Source organism: Oculina patagonica, chromosome 8 (assembly GCF_052425735.1).
Source record: "Oculina patagonica isolate OP01 chromosome 8, crgOcupat, whole genome shotgun sequence".
In the NCBI taxonomy this organism is placed as follows: domain Eukaryota; kingdom Metazoa; phylum Cnidaria; class Anthozoa; order Scleractinia; family Oculinidae; genus Oculina; species Oculina patagonica.
In genome coordinates this window covers 8,551,798-8,570,428 of record NC_135765.1, presented here as the reverse complement: position 1 = coordinate 8,570,428, position 18,631 = coordinate 8,551,798, and the positions used below count along the sequence as shown (strand labels likewise).

The window sequence follows — 18,631 nt, the reverse complement described above, 5'->3', positions numbered from 1 at the left end:
CCTATTGTGTGACCATTCAAATGGAAGCTTCTGAGCAGTACTTTCATAAATGTGATATTGTGCATTATGCTGTACAAGGTAGTTCTAACTTTGAAGTCTGTGAATAAAACGCCAGTGTTTAACCAATCAAATAAAAGCAATTCAGCAGTACTTTCTTGCTTATTTGATTATTAAGTTTATTCAAATGAAAGCTGTGAAGCAATACGTCTATTTGTGTAATAATTTATGTTTTTTTAATCTTTCTCCAAATGTAAATTATTTTACATTGTGTAATTCCCCATGGCAGTGCTCCTTCAACTCTGCAGTTTACGTACATGTTTACATTAGTTAAAACCTTAAAAGATATTTTTTTTTTCAAATAAATATTTAATGTTATGAAGGTTATTAACTGATATGGCTGGAAATTAAAGCTGCATCGATCAAGCTTTCAACGATAAATTCATAGGCCAGTTAAAAGTTAGTTTTCGTACAAATGCGGTAAGGAGCAGTTACTACAATAACGTATATGTAAGTTACGTACGATCAAGATAGTAAAAGAACGCATTTAACTAGATGGAGACTGGAAAAAACAAGAAATCAAAGAATCAAACAATAGGTCAGACAATGTTATCAATCAGAGAATCAATAAATCAACCAACTAACCAACCAGCCAACCAACTAATTAATTAATCAATCAATCAATCAATCAGTCAGTCAGAAAGTCAGTCAATCAATCAATCGTTCGTTCGTTCGTTCGTTCGTTCGTTCGTTCGTTCGTTCGTTCGTTCGTTCGTTCGTTCGTTCGTTCGTTCGTTCGTTCGTTCGTTCGTTCGATCGATCGATCGTTCGTTCGTTCAATCGATCGATCGATCGATCAGTCAGTCAGTCAGTCAGTCAATCAATTAATCAATCAATCGTCAATTACAGATATTCCGAAATTAACTGCCCAAGTTCGTGGTTTTTGTAAGGGACATTACTAAGTAGAAGGCGTGGCAACTATCGTCGCGTTGTGCTCGTACAGTTTCCCGATTGGTTAAAACAAATCGCTTTTCCGGTTTTTAAGCATTCGCGCCTTAAAGACCTTATGACACACGAAAAGTCGTTTCCTTTCTCTCCCTTCTCTCCTGGGTAGTCACCTTATCTCACGCAAGCGACATTCTTGTAAACTTCACTTACAAATTCACGAGCGATCGTAAAATATGTGGTGTTGGATCTTACCTTTGGGAAGCAATTCTTTCTTTTCCAGCGTACTGGAAATGCTTCAAAGCAAGTCTGCAAAGACAAGACACAAGTAATGATACGTGATTGAAAAAAAAAACCTGTCAGCATCTTGAAAACACTTGTTTACACTCATTACTTATAAATATAAGAAATGCAATTCACAGACATTCCCTGAAACGATTCAGATGTTTTCTACTTTACATGTAAGGCAATTGCCAAATGATAAGTTGTAAATTTATTTTTGTGGTTAATAACAGAAAGCGCCACAAAATGCCACTATGTATTACTTTGTAAAGAAACCGTCGAGGAAGCACTAAAGTTGTTGCGTAACTTACTCAAGCAGGTCAAACACATCAATAATGGCTGCAAACTTGGAGTAATTCTTGTCCTGCTGCATGAAATACAATACTGTGGGATGCCAGTGAGGACGTTTGGTAATTGAAGACGACAGGATCTGGCGCCACCAATCCAGAATTACACCTGAGAAGAAACAACGTCAGTCTTGAGGTAAATAAACAGTTAAATTTACAGTCGAAAGGTCTAAAGGCCCCACCAATGACACACGCAGTACCCGTATCCACGCGCGTCCCCTTTCTGTGCGCGAAAGAGACATCCGCAAAATAGCGCAAAGAAAGTCAATCACTTAAGAGAGGTTTTCACTTGAGAATAGAAAGTAATTCGCGTTTACTTTGGTTTTGAATTACTACCCGTAGAGGTTGGTTTAAAACGCTCGCGCCACTTTCTCAGCCAATCAGAAGGAAAACCAAAACCAATCGTGACTCACGCACACACGTTTTCTCGCGCTTCGTGCCGGCTACAAGTAATTGCTTCGAGTTTTGATTGGTTCACTGGATTGTCTGTGTCCTTTGCGATTGGCCAGAGTGATTACTTTGGTTTTGGTTTTACTCCAATGAAGTGAAAACCGCTCTATGCACGATTTTATTATAGAATGAATGATCCAGTATTCTGCTTTTCACTATCACTTTTACATAATCTCAACGATCGTCGCTATAATTATATCATAATTCAGCTATATAAATTGCAATACAATTGCTGGTTTGCAACTGACGTCACAGCAGCCATGTTGGATGACAGGAACAAAGCGTTCTCCTCCGTTGGGAACTAAACTTTTTTATTATGCAAATTCCACAAAAACATGTTTAATTGTTTTGTCATCCAACATGGCCGCCTTGTCACGTGGTTGCAAACCAAGAATACGGAGAATCGAGCATTATAAACCTGCTTCACATACCTTGCTCTAGATTTTTGAAGATGTACAACGCGCACAAGAGCAGTTCTTTGGTCTCGTCTTCATCCAAAGGCACTTGCAAAGCGATCTGGGTAGCCTCTCTGAGTGGCATGGCCGTCTGAGGCGTCAGCGAATCACTGGGACTCTGTTTTATTGAGCTGCGGTTGGAATCGGCAGCGAACTCACTGGTAGGTACAGTCATGGTCGAGGAAGTCTGGGACATTTGCTGCTGGAAGACCTGGTGCGACAAGTCGTACTTGCTGCCATGGAAACGAGGCGCGTGATCCAGAAGGACCGAGAGAAGGGGAAGGTAAAGTGTGCAAATACGGGCTTGCTTTTGCTGTGGACATAAAATACGGGGAAAATGTTAGCAGCATTCGGCCCGTTCCGTTGACCGTGGGCAAGATCAGAAATTTCCGCCCGCTCCCGGAACCGATTAGATTTCCCACTCACGGTCTGAGAAAAAAATAAAAATATTTTTTCTAGTAGCCTTAAAGTTTGACTGTGTCAAAAAACCAACTAATTGCACTTACCTCTCCTTCATATCGATTATCAAGTTCATGTTTAACCAGCATGTTCCTCAACACTCTGATCGCTAACTTTTTAATGTGCCGGCCTTGCGTAAGAGCCGATGAGACCTGTAGAGACAAAATGGAGGCCTTCAAAGGTCTGCGACAAAGACCACCTCTTTGGGTACACATGACTTTAATTATTCTCTTATCCTTGATATGAGTTTAAATGTTAAACAGTTAACAAAATTATGATGGGCTTAAAAAGTCGGGTCAAATAGGTCATTTCCCATGGCATGTGGCATGTGAATCCCATGGAATGTGAACTGTGGCAGTCCAACGTTGCCTCAATTAATAAAATAAACTTAATAATAAAACTATAGCGTTGAGTAATTGCCTAAAAAGATTGCAAAACACTTTAAAGAGTCTGGTCTTTTTGTACAGTGAAATCCGCATTTTCACGTTTGTACAATAAAGATATTGTAATCCGTTTTCATCTTCAGGATCGTGAGTTATCCTAGCTTCTTAATGGGTTCCTCTCATTTTGTGAGTACTGTTATTCAAACTGTTATTGTTGGTTTTCTTGTTTGTTTGTTTGTTTTGTTTTGTTTGTTTGTTTTTCAGTTCTTACCTCTCGCAGAAGCAGTCCTACAAGGAAATATCTCTTGCAGTAATCATCTGTCAACTCACAGTCGTGCACACCACCTAAGGCTAAAGGGAGTAAAAATACAACAATAAAAGCCAAGAAATGAATGACATTTATAGTCATTTAAATTAAAATTAACAGCTTTCTTTGAAAGTAGGTCCGCTATGTAATCATGTGGAATGTTACTGTTTTCAATCACCAAAGTGTTTCACTCGACATTGCACGGAGGGAGAGGAAGATACAAGAGTTTCAGCTAACTGAGAAGCGAATTGTAGGTCAAGTTACACCAAAGGCAGCTTCTAGCAACATGATAAGTACAAGCTCTTCCTCAGCTAAAACAGCTTTCTTTAAAGACGCTTTGTCTTTTTGTTTTGTTGCGAGGTACAGTTTTATGTAGTAAAGTTACAAGGACGATTGACACCTAGAACGATGTAAAAGTAATAGCCTCCTTATATTATTACTAGAAAAATCAAACGCCAACGTACTTCTGACGTCCAAAGGAAGATTAAGCGGAATGTAATGCTCGTGGTTACAGACGACTTGAAGAAATTCGAATTTGAATTCCAGCATCTGAAAAATCAAGATATAACACCACATAAACAGAAGGTAAGACATGAACACAGGTTGTCGTGATACAAACTTAACGATTACAGTTTTAAGCACGCCATAAAAGATATCTTTTCAATCAAAATCGTTTATACATGAGATTGACTAGAACTGGCCATGGTGACCAACTCCCTGTGGCTCTATAGCTCAAATGGAAGAGACATTGCACAGGAAGCCCAAAGTAGCGAGTTCAAATGCAGATAAGGCCCCCTTCGCAACTGCTTAGTGGCTTCGCGTTTTACTTTAATTTACTAAGCCAATAACAAGCCAACAAAACAAATCACGCATTTTTAAACATACAATTCAATTACAGTATATAGTGAATAAGCGACAAGCAATTCAAAATACCTGTGTATCGGAGTCTTTGAACTGTTCAGAGTAATAACTGATCATTTGAAACACGAATCCACGGTCCAAATACGTGAAACAGTCCTAGAAGATATTCAAGAGCATTAGCTAAATGAGACAATAAAATATGAAGAGGTCTTGTTATCTCTGAGACTGGGATACGATCCATCCTACAATGCGGTCTTTCTTTCACCTAAAAAGCTGGACTGCTAGTTTAAACTTAACACGAAAAATAGACGTATTTTATCTTAGCCGTCACCTGAAACGGCACATGGTTATTGTTATAGAAGCAACGTTGTTTCATCATACCTTCGTGAAGCATGCCAAGTGGAAATTTGCCTCCTGGAGAAGAAGAATACACAATTTTAGTTAACTGAATTTAGTGAAATGACTGGTCATTATAAAGTGCTATAATCGACAAACGATACTTCATCTTATGTATCCACATAGAATACAAAATAAACTCTACAATAGGCGTGGAAGGCGGAGGTAGGGGGTTATAATACGAGAAAACTGTAAATCTAGAATAAGACCATAGGTAATAATCCGGGTGGGGGAAGTGCGATATTATTGGAGGGTTTCTCTGTTTCATAATTTTTATGGGGATTTCACGGAACAACCAATACAACAACACCAAGCAAACCTTAGCTATTTGAGGCTGGTCCTTCAGTCTGCTGATGATCTGTGGTACAAACGCTTGAAGAAAATTCTCCAAACAGCGATTGTAGCTGTCTGTGAACCAGCTCTCACGGTTCATTCTCTGTAAAAAATAAACATAAGCCAATGAGCACTTCCTGTCGTTATAGTTTGGAGGACACAAACTGTATCGTCTTGGGGTATGGAAATACTATTTTTTGCCGTCAGGATCTCTGTGGAACAAGTAATTAAACAACAGGTCACATCACGTCACATCAAGGTTGTTTTTAACCTCGGATTTCAGAGTAGCTTGTACAGCTAATATCTCCGAGCATTTCAACAGTGCATAGCACGATGGGCAAAGACCAGACCACAACACCGGGAACTCCATGCCCTACTCTTTAAGATAAGTGTGTGGGTTCTTTTACGTCCCCCTGCTGACCATAACACTAAAGATGCAGGAGACTGGGCCTACAGTTTATCGTCCTTATCCGAGAAGACTAGAATATCTAACCATTTGCAGATGTCATTGCAAAGGCAGCATATTCTCCTCAGTAATTTTAAGACCCTGAGTGTTTTTTTTAATTACCTTCAACTTGTCCGATTGAACGAGTGTCTGAGCCATGCTTTTCACGATGATTTCGAAGAAAAACCACGACAACTGACAAAAAAAAAGAGAGGATAATTTACGTCACACACCAAGCGTGAGTAACCTAGTAAGAAAGCTGTAAGGAAGAGAACATTGGAGTTAACTTGAAAGAAACAGCTAAAACGTTTTAAAAGAGCAGCTCTGTGAAACATGACACAAAACATAAATTTAATTTCGTCTCCTTTTCCACATTTGAATGAGTCATTCTTCATAATCACTGGCCATCTCAAACGAAACCCAGCTTTGGAATAGTAGATACAGTCGAACCTCTTCTTACTGACTCCTCTATAATACGGAGACCTCTCTATTACGTTCACTTGGTCCAAAAGAAACCAAAATTCATATAAGCTCTACCTCTATAATACGGACGCTCGCCCCTGTCCCTTTAGTGCCCGTATTAGAGAGGTTCGACTGAACCAAAAACATACCAGCGCGAGAAAACACGCGAAAACCAAGTCACGATAGCGTAACGTTGCAAACCTTTTTTAAGCTGACGAAACCGGTAGTATTTTTTTTCCTCTGGGCACTTGGGTAAGGGAGAATTGGTCGGAGCACTTAGGCAAGATAAGCCCTTTAACGTCTGTACAAATGTATTTGAATACAAGGCACTGGTGCCTTACCTTCATCAGGTCATTGACCACCGCTGGATCAGCACCAGGCTTCAGAGTCGTCATCAGGTATTTTGACAGCTGCTCATGAATTGTTTTATTGTTGTCCAGGGGCTGCTCGGTTATAAACACGTACTAAGAAAGACAAAAAAAAGCTCAGCATTAATCAAGGGACTTAGCTAAAGCGACATCATCCGTTGGCTTTTACCAAATGGTTAGCGTACTGCTTCAAAGTTTCCAGTTGCGTTAATCTAGCTAGCTTATAAAGTGTTTGGCAATACTACCACTACAATACGGCCCCAAAAAGAAATGAGCCTTTCAAAATACGCTTTGATACGGTACAAAATGACAATCGCAAAATGAGTGCTAGGTGGGGTGGGATAAGATCATAATTGGGCGAGACTAAAAGGGATTTTGTTGTTGAACTGTCTCGAGTGCTTTAAGCACAGCGAGGTTCAGTGAGTGCTTAAAGCAGCGAAACTAATAGAAAATTAACTGCGTTAACAGTTACTGTGAAAAACTCTTAGAAAACAATGAACTAATGTGACACAAACCTTGACGTAAGATTTCAAAGCTTCCAGTCGGTTGGCTCCGTGAAGTTGCGCCGTGATGCGAATCAATACCCTGAAACACGGCAATAAGTTCCTGATTATGACTCATTAAAACAAGGCGTTTATTCCTCTAGCAGTGCATAAAAATATTTTATAACACGACTACAGTGTTATTTAGACAGAATACTAAAACAGTGTGGCCTTGGTAAATCTTTCCAGAAGGAGTCTAAGATTTCCCAGTTTTTAAAAATGGACCTGTAACCAGGTGGTTGATTCATTAAGAAATAAAAACGTTACTCTGGTTAAAAATTTTGTAGTAAAATGTTCGTAAAATATCTACAATGTCCCAACGTTTCGGCTTAAACTAAAGCCTTCATCAGGGGAAAGTGATAAGTGAATACAAAAAGCACGTTCTTATACAATATGCAAATCGAGAGCTAATGTTTGTCCCTAAAGGCTAAATTTAGAAATTCGTGCGGTAAATGCATGCCGTCATCGCGGTTTAGCGGATTATTGCAAGTGTTAATTTCCCAAGCCTCCAAAATACGTCTTTTGCGCCAATTTGTGCTTGTACGTAAGATCTTTGACGATTCCCACGAGATGGTGTGGCCAGAATGAAAACAATGTTCCGCTAAAGCTGACTTGTGTGAGTGTTTGTTTTCAACTGCTTTTTGATGCTCTTTGAGTCGGGTGGAAAATTTTCGTTTCGTTTCTCCGATGTAGCTTTTGTCACAAACTTGGCAGGGAATTGAATAAATTGCGCCACGAGTCTGATCTTTTGGCAATGGATCTTTCGGTTTTGGAAACAAATTGCCGATGGTTTGGTGTGGTTTTAAAGCGACTTTGATATTATAATTGCTTAAAATTCGCTTGATTGGTTCCGTAGTACCCTTGATGTACGGCAGAATGCAGAAACCTTTTTTGTCATCCGGTGCAGTTGCAGGCGTTTGTTGAGAAGGTCGTTTCGGTTTGCTTACATCAATCACAAAGCGCTTAGGGTAGCCATTCGCCCTGAGTGCCGCGGTCACTCGCCATTCAAGTTGCTAAAGATTTGCTTTCCAATGATGTCACCTTGCAGGATAGATCCACCATACCTGTTAATGACATTGTCGATCTGTTGGATTTTTGTTTGTCGACAACAAACTTCAAGTATAACAACAATCACTACCAACAGATCTTCGGAACCGCCATGGGCTCTCCAGTGTCAGCTGTTATGGCAAATCTGGTCATGGAGGACCTTGAAAAACGAGCACTATCCACCTCCCTTTCCCAGCCGTGTTTTTGGAAACGATATGTAGATGATGTATGTGCCGCTGTTAAATCCAACCTGGTGCTAACCTTACAGAATCATTTGAACAGTATCGAGCCATCTATCCAATTTACGGTTGAAAGAGAAACAGAACGGAAAATATCCTTTCTTGACGTCACTATCTGTCGACAAGACGATGGCCAACTCTCCACTAAAGTCTATCGCAAACCGACACACACAGAAAGATATCTCTCGTTTGACTCCCACCATCCGGCTGCTCACAAAAGGGCTGTGGTCAAGTCTTTGACTGATCGTGCAAAAACTATTCCATCTTCTGTTGATCAACAGTCAAAGGAAATGCAACATGTGACCGCGGCACTCAGGGCGAATGGCTACCCTAAGCGCTTTGTGATTGATGTAAGCAAACCGAAACGACCTTCTCAACAAACGCCTGCAACTGCACCGGATGACAAAAAAGGTTTCTGCATTCTGCCGTACATCAAGGGTACTACGGAACCAATCAAGCGAATTTTAAGCAATTATAATATCAAAGTCGCTTTAAAACCACACCAAACCATCGGCAATTTGTTTCCAAAACCGAAAGATCCATTGCCAAAAGATCAGACTCGTGGCGCAATTTATTCAATTCCCTGCCAAGTTTGTGACAAAAGCTACATCGGAGAAACGAAACGAAAATTTTCCACCCGACTCAAAGAGCATCAAAAAGCAGTTGAAAACAAACACTCACACAAGTCAGCTTTAGCGGAACATTGTTTTCATTCTGGCCACACCATCTCGTGGGAATCGTCAAAGATCTTACGTACAAGCACAAATTGGCGCAAAAGACGTATTTTGGAGGCTTGGGAAATTAACACTTGCAATAATCCGCTAAACCGCGATGACGGCATGCATTTACCGCACGAATTTCTAAATTTAGCCTTTAGGGACAAACATTAGCTCTCGATTTGCATATTGTATAAGAACGTGCTTTTTGTATTCACTTATCACTTTCCCCTAATGAAGGCTTTAGTTTAAGCCGAAACGTTGGGACATTGTAGATATTTTACGAACATTTTACTACAAAATTTTTAACCAGAGTAACGTTTTTATTTCTTAATTTCCCAGTTTTATTTTCCAACCTTAACCTAACACGCGCATAAAGGCCCGGACACGCGGTGAAACATTGACGCAACACTTTTCAAACACCGTAGACACACGCTGCAATACTATTTGCAAGCAATGTTACAGAAGTAAAACAAGATTCAACCACAATATTGCGCGCAGCAATTTCAAGGGTGGACGCAAGATGCAAAATTGCATCGTGTGTCAGGGCTTTTATTCGAACTCGCACATACTCCAATTACTCCAATATTTGTCACGACAGCACAGCAAAGTAAAGATACGTCATGTCGCTTGACCAAATCTAAAAAAGTAGGACTACGAAGGACTCTGTTAACAAAAAATTCAGTGTTTCCACGGCCATAGTTGTAGCACATAAAAGTAGCGTACCTGACTACATTCAATGAGACGTCTTCGTTTGCAGTGACAACAAGAATGTGAAACAGCTGGTTGAAGATGACAGGAAGGAACCTGGCCACGGAGCCAACATCTACTGCATTGAGGACCTGTACGAATGAAATAGAGAGAAATTAAAACATGGCAGATCACTAGTATTTGAGAAACATGCAAGTCAATCAGTAACACAAGCTACTTGGGGAAAAGTCTCAGTTCTTTCAATAAGAGTCGAATATTTGACCTTCCGCACAACGGTCGGACGCTCTGCTTTTGAACTAGAGGAGGCTCGTGGGAGGTAGGCCATATATTTACAGTCTTAGTCAAAATTAGTTGACACTTTCACTTCGCCTTGCAGTTTCTATGGCAAAGTTACCACTAGTTTTTAATACCCATCACACTCTGCCAAAATATCCCTATCCAATACCTCTACCCCCCCCCCCCTCCCCCTCCCCATCCAATGTTGTATGATTGTAGCAAAGGGCTTCCAAAAACAAACTACAACATTGATAGGGAGAAGGGGATTGGAAAAGAGGGGCGAAAGGGTAAAATTGGACCAAATTACAATAAAGTAGGGCCTAAAATGACAATGTGTCAACACTTTTGTCACTTATTGTAGGTTCATATGTGACAAACTACCCGCGCGAAATGCTTAAAAAGATTTTGTCGACTGATGAGCGAGAATGTGTGGAAAGAATTGATGGCGTAATGGGTACGCCAAGCTTGGTATAAATTCAAAAGAAACATGATAACCAGTAAGGGGTACAAGATACTTCGAAGCATTACACAGAATACCAAATCTTCTTTACCTTTAACAGTTTGACCATTTCAATGTCCGTAGCAGGAGATCCGTCAAATCTTTGACAATGACGGAAAAAGTTGTCCACCTCAGGATTCTAGAAAAAGTGAAAAAAAAAAATTATTACTTTCACCAATCGCACTAAACATCACTGAGATTTAAAGATCGTTAACCTACGAATTTAGCCACGCGTTGTTTATAGTTTCACACTGCTAGGCGGTACTAAACCAAGTCGAAATAGGCAAAGCTACATTCCCAAGCTAGCAGATTACAGTTTGTATATGAAAACAAACTCTTTAATGCAAAAAGAAAACTAAATACATAAACAAACGAACGAACTACAACACAAAGATAGTGAAATAACACTGTAAACAAACTTATCAAGAAAGAGCAAGGTTTTATTTTAAAACAATGTTTCCAGATCTTGTAGGTCGCCTTTCATGATTTTTCGCCAATCCATCATTTTTTATTACTCCAAAAGAATGTTTTTATAGCAATAAAAGACCATCCAAAAGATTATGGTTAAATTGAACAAACTAACCTGAGTATTGACGGTAGACACCAGCTTGGTGCACACTTTAAACAGCGGTTTCTCTTTGTCGACCCATTTCAAATCTGGGCCAGTTGTCTGAAAACATAACACATAAAACAAATTCATAAATACATCGAACTAAAACTACATAGCAGCCGAGAGCTGTGTTTTTGCCTTTTGCCATGCCCAATGTTCCTGTCGCGCCAATCCCCACCTTCAAAAATATACCCACTCGGGCTTCTGCCACACCTACGATGAATAATAGCTGCTTCTGTTGCAACCAATGTGTTCCCTGATAAATTCTAACCGATTGCCCCGTTGGATGCCCCTGGAGGTTGCCCGTCACAAAAAATATTGTACAGTACAAGGTTGTAACAGGTCATAAACTACACTGCACCTTTTTCAGTCCAGCAAAGTAAGCCGATAGATAGTCGCGAGGAGCTGCTTGACCAACCAGGAGATTACTTTCGTCAGTGTTTATACTGTGGGAAAAAAATGTGCACCTCGGGTTATGTGAGACGGCACAAATAAACCAAATAAAGCTCTGAACCCTACCTACAGATAAAACTTTTTCTTACAAGATTTGCAAAAAAAGTTTCTTATGCCAAAAACAAAAAACTTTCACCAAGAATTGTTTTTTTACTTTACCTTATTGGCCTCAAACAGTCAAAATAAGGGGATTCTCTGACCTCTTTTGACGTGATTTTGAATTTTGAAGTCATTTGCATTTGACTCCATTGCACTAACGTTTTCAGGCATATCAGCGAGCTAGCTGTAACAGAATGCCAATGCTGAGAAAGTGGGTCTAAACTGCTACTGTGAGGTAGAAAAAACACCCTAAGGAAGCAAGGGCGAACTTGGAAAACTTCGGGCTACATTTATCAAGACGCGCTATCCTTGATTTAACTCCATAAACTAACGGGGAATTATAAAAAATGTAGTTGTGAATATACTTACAGTGATCCCTGTAGCACTGGCATCCAAGCATATCCAACTAAAGTAAAACAAAACGACAAACAAGAACTGTTCAATACATCAGGCTCAAATTTCTAGGGACACTTAATCGTGCTATGCTCTTTTTCATTTTTCTGTATATCGATCAGAAACAGAAGCACTTCTGCTAATGAGACAAATGTTGTAAACAGAGATTCGGTACATCGAACAAAAAAAAAAAAACTTCAGACTAATGATTTAGTACTGCAGAGACCAGTGTAGTGTCTCGGATTGGGTGTTACTTTGTTTTGAATGACAACCAAACAGATACCTTATTATAGGAATATAACGAGGCATTTTAACAACGCGAACAAAATTTACGCGTAATAAAATTAACGCGAATTTAGGAAAAGTTCTGGTCAAATGCTTATAGTAAAAAAGTTAACATACATAAAATTAACGCGAATTTTTGAAATTCGCGTTAATAACATTAGTCAGGTGCCCAGGAGTCCAAAATGTGACACCCACGGGCATTTTTGTCTGATTTTTGGCAACATAGCTATTATTACTAAATCGAGTACGCTGATTTCGAAAATCAATGTTGCCAAGCTTAATTCTTGCGTTAAGATGATGTTTTAATGCATTTAATTATGACGTCATGGTCCAAATAAGGAATTTTCTTTCCTTTAGCTATTTTAAGCATAATTCATCCAGAAGTTCGTTCAAAACATTATTAGTATACTGTAAAAAGATTTTAAGAATTTTCTGATAGTTTTTATACCGTTTCTATGAATATCAAGCCGTCTTGTGGGAATTGACCACGCCCTCTCATAAAAAATCACTTTATCACGGGTATAGTGTTAACATTTTGTTTAAAAATGAATGTGATTCTTGTATTAATAAAAAGTAGTAATTGAATTGCTCCACAAACATCAGCGATGTTTGACATACATCATAACGACTGCTTTTATCCACAAAGAGAGTGGCAAGGAGAGACAGAAGCAAGATAATGAAGCTGAGAATTCTGTACATTCCACACAACAAAATCCGGGTTGTTCTTGTCACGGACAAATGAGACATTGCAAAAAATTGTCAAGAAAGATCTCGTGACTCTAGAAATAAAACAAGATCTTTCGATTGGACAGACTCAGCTTGAACGATTCGTGGAATGGAGGCTACTATCTTCAGACAGAGAGGAAGAACGGGAACGGGAAGAAGGGATGGAAGACAAACTTTCGTGACCCTGTTCGCAAGAATAATCCACCTCTATTTGCCAGCCTTTATGAAGTTAAAAGTGCTGCAACTAGCCGCAAAAAGAGAAAGACTTTAAATTTGCAGGGAAACCAGAGTATTCTATGTTGTCTAGTCACGGTGTATGAAGGCAGGCGCGAGATAAACATGCAAGCCACATTGTAGCATCTGAGGTATAATGCCGGTGCCACTGTTTCTCGCAGAAATGAACGCCACAAGTGTGAAACAAGTCAATTTTAGAAGACGTTCTCAGAAGAAAAGGTCAAGTGCCTAGAGTCAGTTTGTTCTTCGATGGCTTCGCCCTGGTGGCAGCATACTAATTATGATGGCAGCTATTGGCAAACCAAAAAAAATGCAAATGCTTTCGGTGGGTTTGCGAAATGTTACGTAAACACTGTTTTACGGAAAGGTCCTGGATACCAGAGGATTGATGTGTTACTCGATGGGAGGCACTCCATAAAAGCAACGACAAGAAGTCGACGCTCCGAGAACACGGCGCGGCCTGTGAGCAGAGTCATTGAAGTACGTAAGAGAGGTTCAGTTGCGGCCGATGAAGTGGCGAGCATTTTTGGCACTAGGAGACAACAAAGCGGACTTTGCACGGATTCTCTCAGATGAGCTTATCTCGCAGGCACTGACTCTGCAATCGTAGTATATCTGGTGGTTTTTCATACGAAGTGGATTCTGCTCAGATTCTGGCCTAGATGTAGCCTTTTTGAGATCCAACCAAGAGGAAGCCGATAAGAAGTTTGTTCGTTATGCAGTCAGTCATAGCGGGCATGTCGACAACATTATAGTTTCCACTCGAGGCACAGACTTGCTGTTACTTCTCCTGGCACATCGATCGCGCTAAGCTCTTGTCAACAGTGTGGATATGGGCAGGAACTTCAGAGAATCTAACGTAAATAACTTTAGAGGATGTCTCAGCAAATCTTCCTAATAACTCGTCAAGTTCATTGTTACCATCTTACACCATCACCGGCTGTAACAGCACCTCTTTCATCTGTGGAGAGTTATCACAGAAAAATTTGTTCTTCTCTTCTCGGTCGGCGAAGATGTCCTCAAAGCTGACACCACTACCTCCGCAGAAAACGTTTATTTGTTGAATGTATGAAATCCGATCTGACTACTGACTATATATGTGCCTCTTCGCTATGAATTTAGATAAACGCATGCCATGTGCACTGGGCTGTGTGGATGCACCAAGACCGACGCTAATTGCTATATCAACCTGCGCTAAAGCGCTTTAAAGAAACTTGTTTAAAAAGCAATATTAGTTCAGTGTTTTTAAAAAAGTTCAGAAGATATATTAAAAATATTTACCGATATTGATTAAAAATATTATAGACAGATTTAAACCTGAAAGCAAGGAGCAATGTTATGATCATTTTAAATTCGTTAATTTTACATGCGTTCAACCAAAGTCTTTATCATGAGCCTATAACAGACAAAGTGCATTGTGAAATAAGTTAGATTCAGCAATATACAAGACAATCAATAAAGTTTTATCTCTAACTATAACAACGATGATATATTACGACATTTACTATGATGTTATTTTCATTTAGTTTACCACAAAACTTAAACGAAATGCTGAAACAAGGGAAACTCGATATATGAAAATTGTAATGGCGTCATTCTTGATGCTCGCTAGCTCTTAGCTTCAGCGTGGCACAACGACCATATTTTTCTTTCTTATTGCAACTTTAGCGATTTGTTAATACAAATATCGCATTTGTTCTTTGACAAAATAACAAAACTACACCCGTGATAAGGTTCCCGCGATATGGTGAATTTTGTTTAAGAGGGCGTGGTCAATTGTCACTGAAGGGCTTGATTTTCACAGAAACAGCTAGCGTAAAAACTCTCAGAAAATTCTTGAAATCATTTTTACAGCACACTAACAATGCTTTAAATGAATTTCTGGATGTATTATGCTTAAAATAGCTAAAGGAAAGAAAATTCCTTATTTGGACCATGACGTCATAATTAAATGCATCAAAACATCATCTTAACGCGAGAATTAAGCTTGGCAACATTGATTTTCGAAATCAGCGTACTCGATTTAGTAAAAATAGCAATGTTGCCAAAAATCAGACAAAAATGCCCGTGGGTGTCACATTTTGGACTCCTGGGCACCTGACTACATGTATCGTTCATTTCCTATAATAAGGTAGTCAATACAAATCACTGTGCATAATGACAGGAATTGAAAAAATAAAATAAAATTAAATAAGAATTCCAGCTTCTCTTTCGGACAAAAAGCTGACAAAGTTTGCTTGCCCGAGCAGTTGCATGTCTGTCTAAGTTTTATTATTTTTTTTTTCTGATTCAGTGCACAGATGACTTGCCTGGGCCCTTGCCTAACGGGCAAATGAAAATGAACGGCTGCTTGCCCGGTAAATCGTTTTCCTTCCCGGACGACTGGACCGTACCTATGTCGAGCTCTTTATTTTGTTATCAGTATGGGCTTTTTTCAGGTCGAATCTAAGACGTGTCATCTGGAGCTTGGGAAGAATTCACTGAACGCATGAAGGAAAAAGCAAGGTTTATTTGGGCTTGGGCCACTGACCTGGTGTTTCTATTGGCTGTGGTTTGCCCTTGACTGACCCCGTGCCACTGCTAGTCTTGGTCTGTTCACACGCGATGTGTTGGAACGTGAAGAACACGTGATGCTTGTCTGTTAGTTGAGTCGGAAGATTGATTTTCACCTGAAAACAAGGAAATAAGTACCTATCACTACCATACACAGCTGCACAAATTCTCGCGCATTCTCGTCCCCATAGCCCTTTCGTTTCTCTTAGCCGGTTGGGCCTTGGCACGAGAAAACGAGGGGCTCTGGGGACACAGGATTTCCAGTCCTAGATTCTAGGAATTCCGGTCTTCATGTATGCAGTCATGACGTTTCAAAAGAATGTATTAGAGAGTCGATACGTTTTCGACTTCCGTTTAGGAATTCTTTTTTCCAAACAGCCAATCATAAAAAAATGGAATTAATTCAAAAATCCTATGTCCCAGAGCCCTACGTTTTCTCGTGCCAAGCCGGCTAAGAAAAACGAAAGGGATATGGGGACGAGAATGATCCTCGCGGCCCTCGCGCCTCCCGTTTCGCGCTGGCGTCCAGTTCTTTCGCGGCTCTTTTTCCGCGTTCAACGACTAAACAGTCCAACGGCAAAAGAATGAATTCTGCTACTCACCTCTTCATAAAACGTGGGATTTGTACAATGATGAACAACGGCGGCGATGGAATGTGTCGTGAAACCAGGGCTTCCTTTCTTCTTGTATATACACTACACACAACCAACAGACATTCAAAAGAAGTTATGAAAATAAAAAGAACAACAACAACAAACTGAAAGCAATATGTATAAGAATTAAATGTACCGTATACTAAACAACGTAAAATCGTCCTAGATGAAAATGACATACTTTAATTATTTTAGCGATATAAGTAAAGGAAAAGAATCAGGAAAAAACCCCGTGTAGTAAAGCGAGAACCAACAACTGAAGCGTTACTCTAGTGTGATGCAAAAACAGCCACAAAAGAAAACTGTGGTAAAAAGGGCGGCTCTACGCTATCTTGTACAAACCCTGCTTCAGCCGTGCGCTAACATTGTGCCAACACTGTACCAACATTGTGCAAGGCTTGCTCTACCATGCGCCAACGTTTTACCAATACTTTGCCAACCCTGCTTTATTGAACCACGCACCAACGTTGTGTTAATCCTACTCCAAGTTTACCCCTTTGGCAAGCCTACTCTAACCCCAAAATGATAGTTAAGAAACGAAGTACCAAAATCATTGATACCTTTAGAGGCTTTGCATTTTCATCGTCAGAATCCCTGAATTCGATCTTTACAGAAATGTTTCTTGCCTAGAGAGGAAAAACATATCGTTAGAACAAATCACTTATCAATTTAAGAAAATACAGACATCGGAAAGAGGGGAAAGGATGGAAGGGAACGAGGCAGGACACGAAAAACAACGCTCGTTTGAACCTCTTCTCCCTGTTTTCATAAAACAGAAATACATTTTAAAGGCACTATGTCACGGATTTTACCAGAATTTTGATTTGTGTCGCAGGAAACCTTAAAATAATAGTCTATTTTCATTAAAAATTGTTATATTAGAGCACTGAAACTTTTAACGAGCATCTTTGGCTGCGGATGGCTCGGATGGAAACGCACTGCAACTTGAAAAACTTAGGTTAACGTTTTCAATTTTTTTCCGCGCGTCGGCAAAAATCGATATTTATAGCCGTAGCTTGATTTCTATCCGCAAATTAAGGTTATATCTTCCTTTAGATGTTCAAAGATAATGTTTATTTGGGGTTAAGTTGCCTACCACTAATTTCAGAACAGTTAAGACCAAAAATTTGCGAAATCTCCGTGATATAGCTCCTTTAATAAAATAAGTTTTTTTTTTCTTTTACCTTTGAGAAGACCTTTTGGTTGCTATAATTGAGCGACAATGGGTAGACATAGAGGTTGTTGACGTAAGCTGTGTGTGGATGTGCAGCTTCTGGGCATGACTGAGAGAACTCTTCCACTTCAACTGTTGGACGAACCGTCAGTGAATTATCCCAAGGCTTCAACGGAACCAGTGATGATGTCATGACGTCTAACGAAAAGAAAAACAAGGAACGGTCATAAACTCATTACAAAGCCGACGTTTTGCGAGTTAAGTCGGGTGAACACGGGCAATGTTCATGTGACCACCTTTATGTGACAAATATATTTCTCAGCAGTCCAAAGTTTAGTGCGCCAGTAATGCCCTTGGACAGCAGAGATACGCACAGAGATACGCGCGCACAATGCTCAGTGGGAGTTTAAGAGATTGGGAACCACATTTGCTGACGCGATTTTCGTATGGACAACTTTTATTTGCCACATAAAAGCTAACACGCCAGCTTGTCAACAAATATATTTGTCACATAAAAATTGACCAATTTTTCTCATCTACACGAGCAAATAAAAGTTGTAACAAAAAAAAAAAAATTGCCACACAAAAATCTCGCCTTTAGTCTAGAGTGACGACAACCGAGACAGTCGAATGAATCTACTATTGCTTACTTGGTATTCCTTCCACGTATTTGTTGACAGAAATTTGTAAAGTTCCTGGTATCTGCTGTTGCTTGAATCTCTCCCTTCTGCAATTGTAAGTGGAGAAAACAAAGAAAACAAAGAATATTTAGAACACAAGAAATGGTTTTAAGTGTCAAGGATTTGAAAAAGTTTCGAAGCGTTACTAAACTAGCAACATGTAGGCTGGATTAGCAGCCGCTGTTCGGGAAAGGAGCCCGCGCGCCTCCGAAGACCAGCGCGAGAGAACGGCGGAAATCGACCCTGCGAAC

The 18,631-nt window shown here is 39.8% G+C and overlaps 1 protein-coding gene across 8 annotated transcripts in view; it reads right to left on the bottom strand.

Moving 5' to 3' along the window:
- Positions 1–18,631, bottom strand: part of LOC144662518 (dedicator of cytokinesis protein 11-like) — a 67,577-nt gene that overhangs the window by 23,480 nt on the left and 25,466 nt on the right. For all 8 annotated transcript variants that reach the window (XM_078523333.1, XM_078523334.1, XM_078523336.1 and 5 more), the window contains 22 exons: positions 18,351–18,427; positions 17,711–17,898; positions 17,087–17,152; positions 16,476–16,568; positions 15,851–15,989; positions 12,052–12,088; positions 11,492–11,576; positions 11,104–11,190; positions 10,573–10,659; positions 9,761–9,876; positions 7,006–7,075; positions 6,464–6,586; positions 5,784–5,855; positions 5,202–5,318; positions 4,868–4,900; positions 4,559–4,642; positions 4,090–4,174; positions 3,590–3,669; positions 2,983–3,087; positions 2,453–2,789; positions 1,536–1,680; positions 1,198–1,251 (listed from right to left, as the gene is read on the bottom strand). In XM_078523333.1, the coding sequence (XP_078379459.1) occupies positions 1,198–1,251; positions 1,536–1,680; positions 2,453–2,789; positions 2,983–3,087; positions 3,590–3,669; positions 4,090–4,174; positions 4,559–4,642; positions 4,868–4,900; positions 5,202–5,318; positions 5,784–5,855; positions 6,464–6,586; positions 7,006–7,075; positions 9,761–9,876; positions 10,573–10,659; positions 11,104–11,190; positions 11,492–11,576; positions 12,052–12,088; positions 15,851–15,989; positions 16,476–16,568; positions 17,087–17,152; positions 17,711–17,898; positions 18,351–18,427 (2,280 nt within the window). The remainder of the gene's footprint in view (positions 1–1,197; positions 1,252–1,535; positions 1,681–2,452; positions 2,790–2,982; positions 3,088–3,589; positions 3,670–4,089; positions 4,175–4,558; positions 4,643–4,867; positions 4,901–5,201; positions 5,319–5,783; positions 5,856–6,463; positions 6,587–7,005; positions 7,076–9,760; positions 9,877–10,572; positions 10,660–11,103; positions 11,191–11,491; positions 11,577–12,051; positions 12,089–15,850; positions 15,990–16,475; positions 16,569–17,086; positions 17,153–17,710; positions 17,899–18,350; positions 18,428–18,631) is intronic.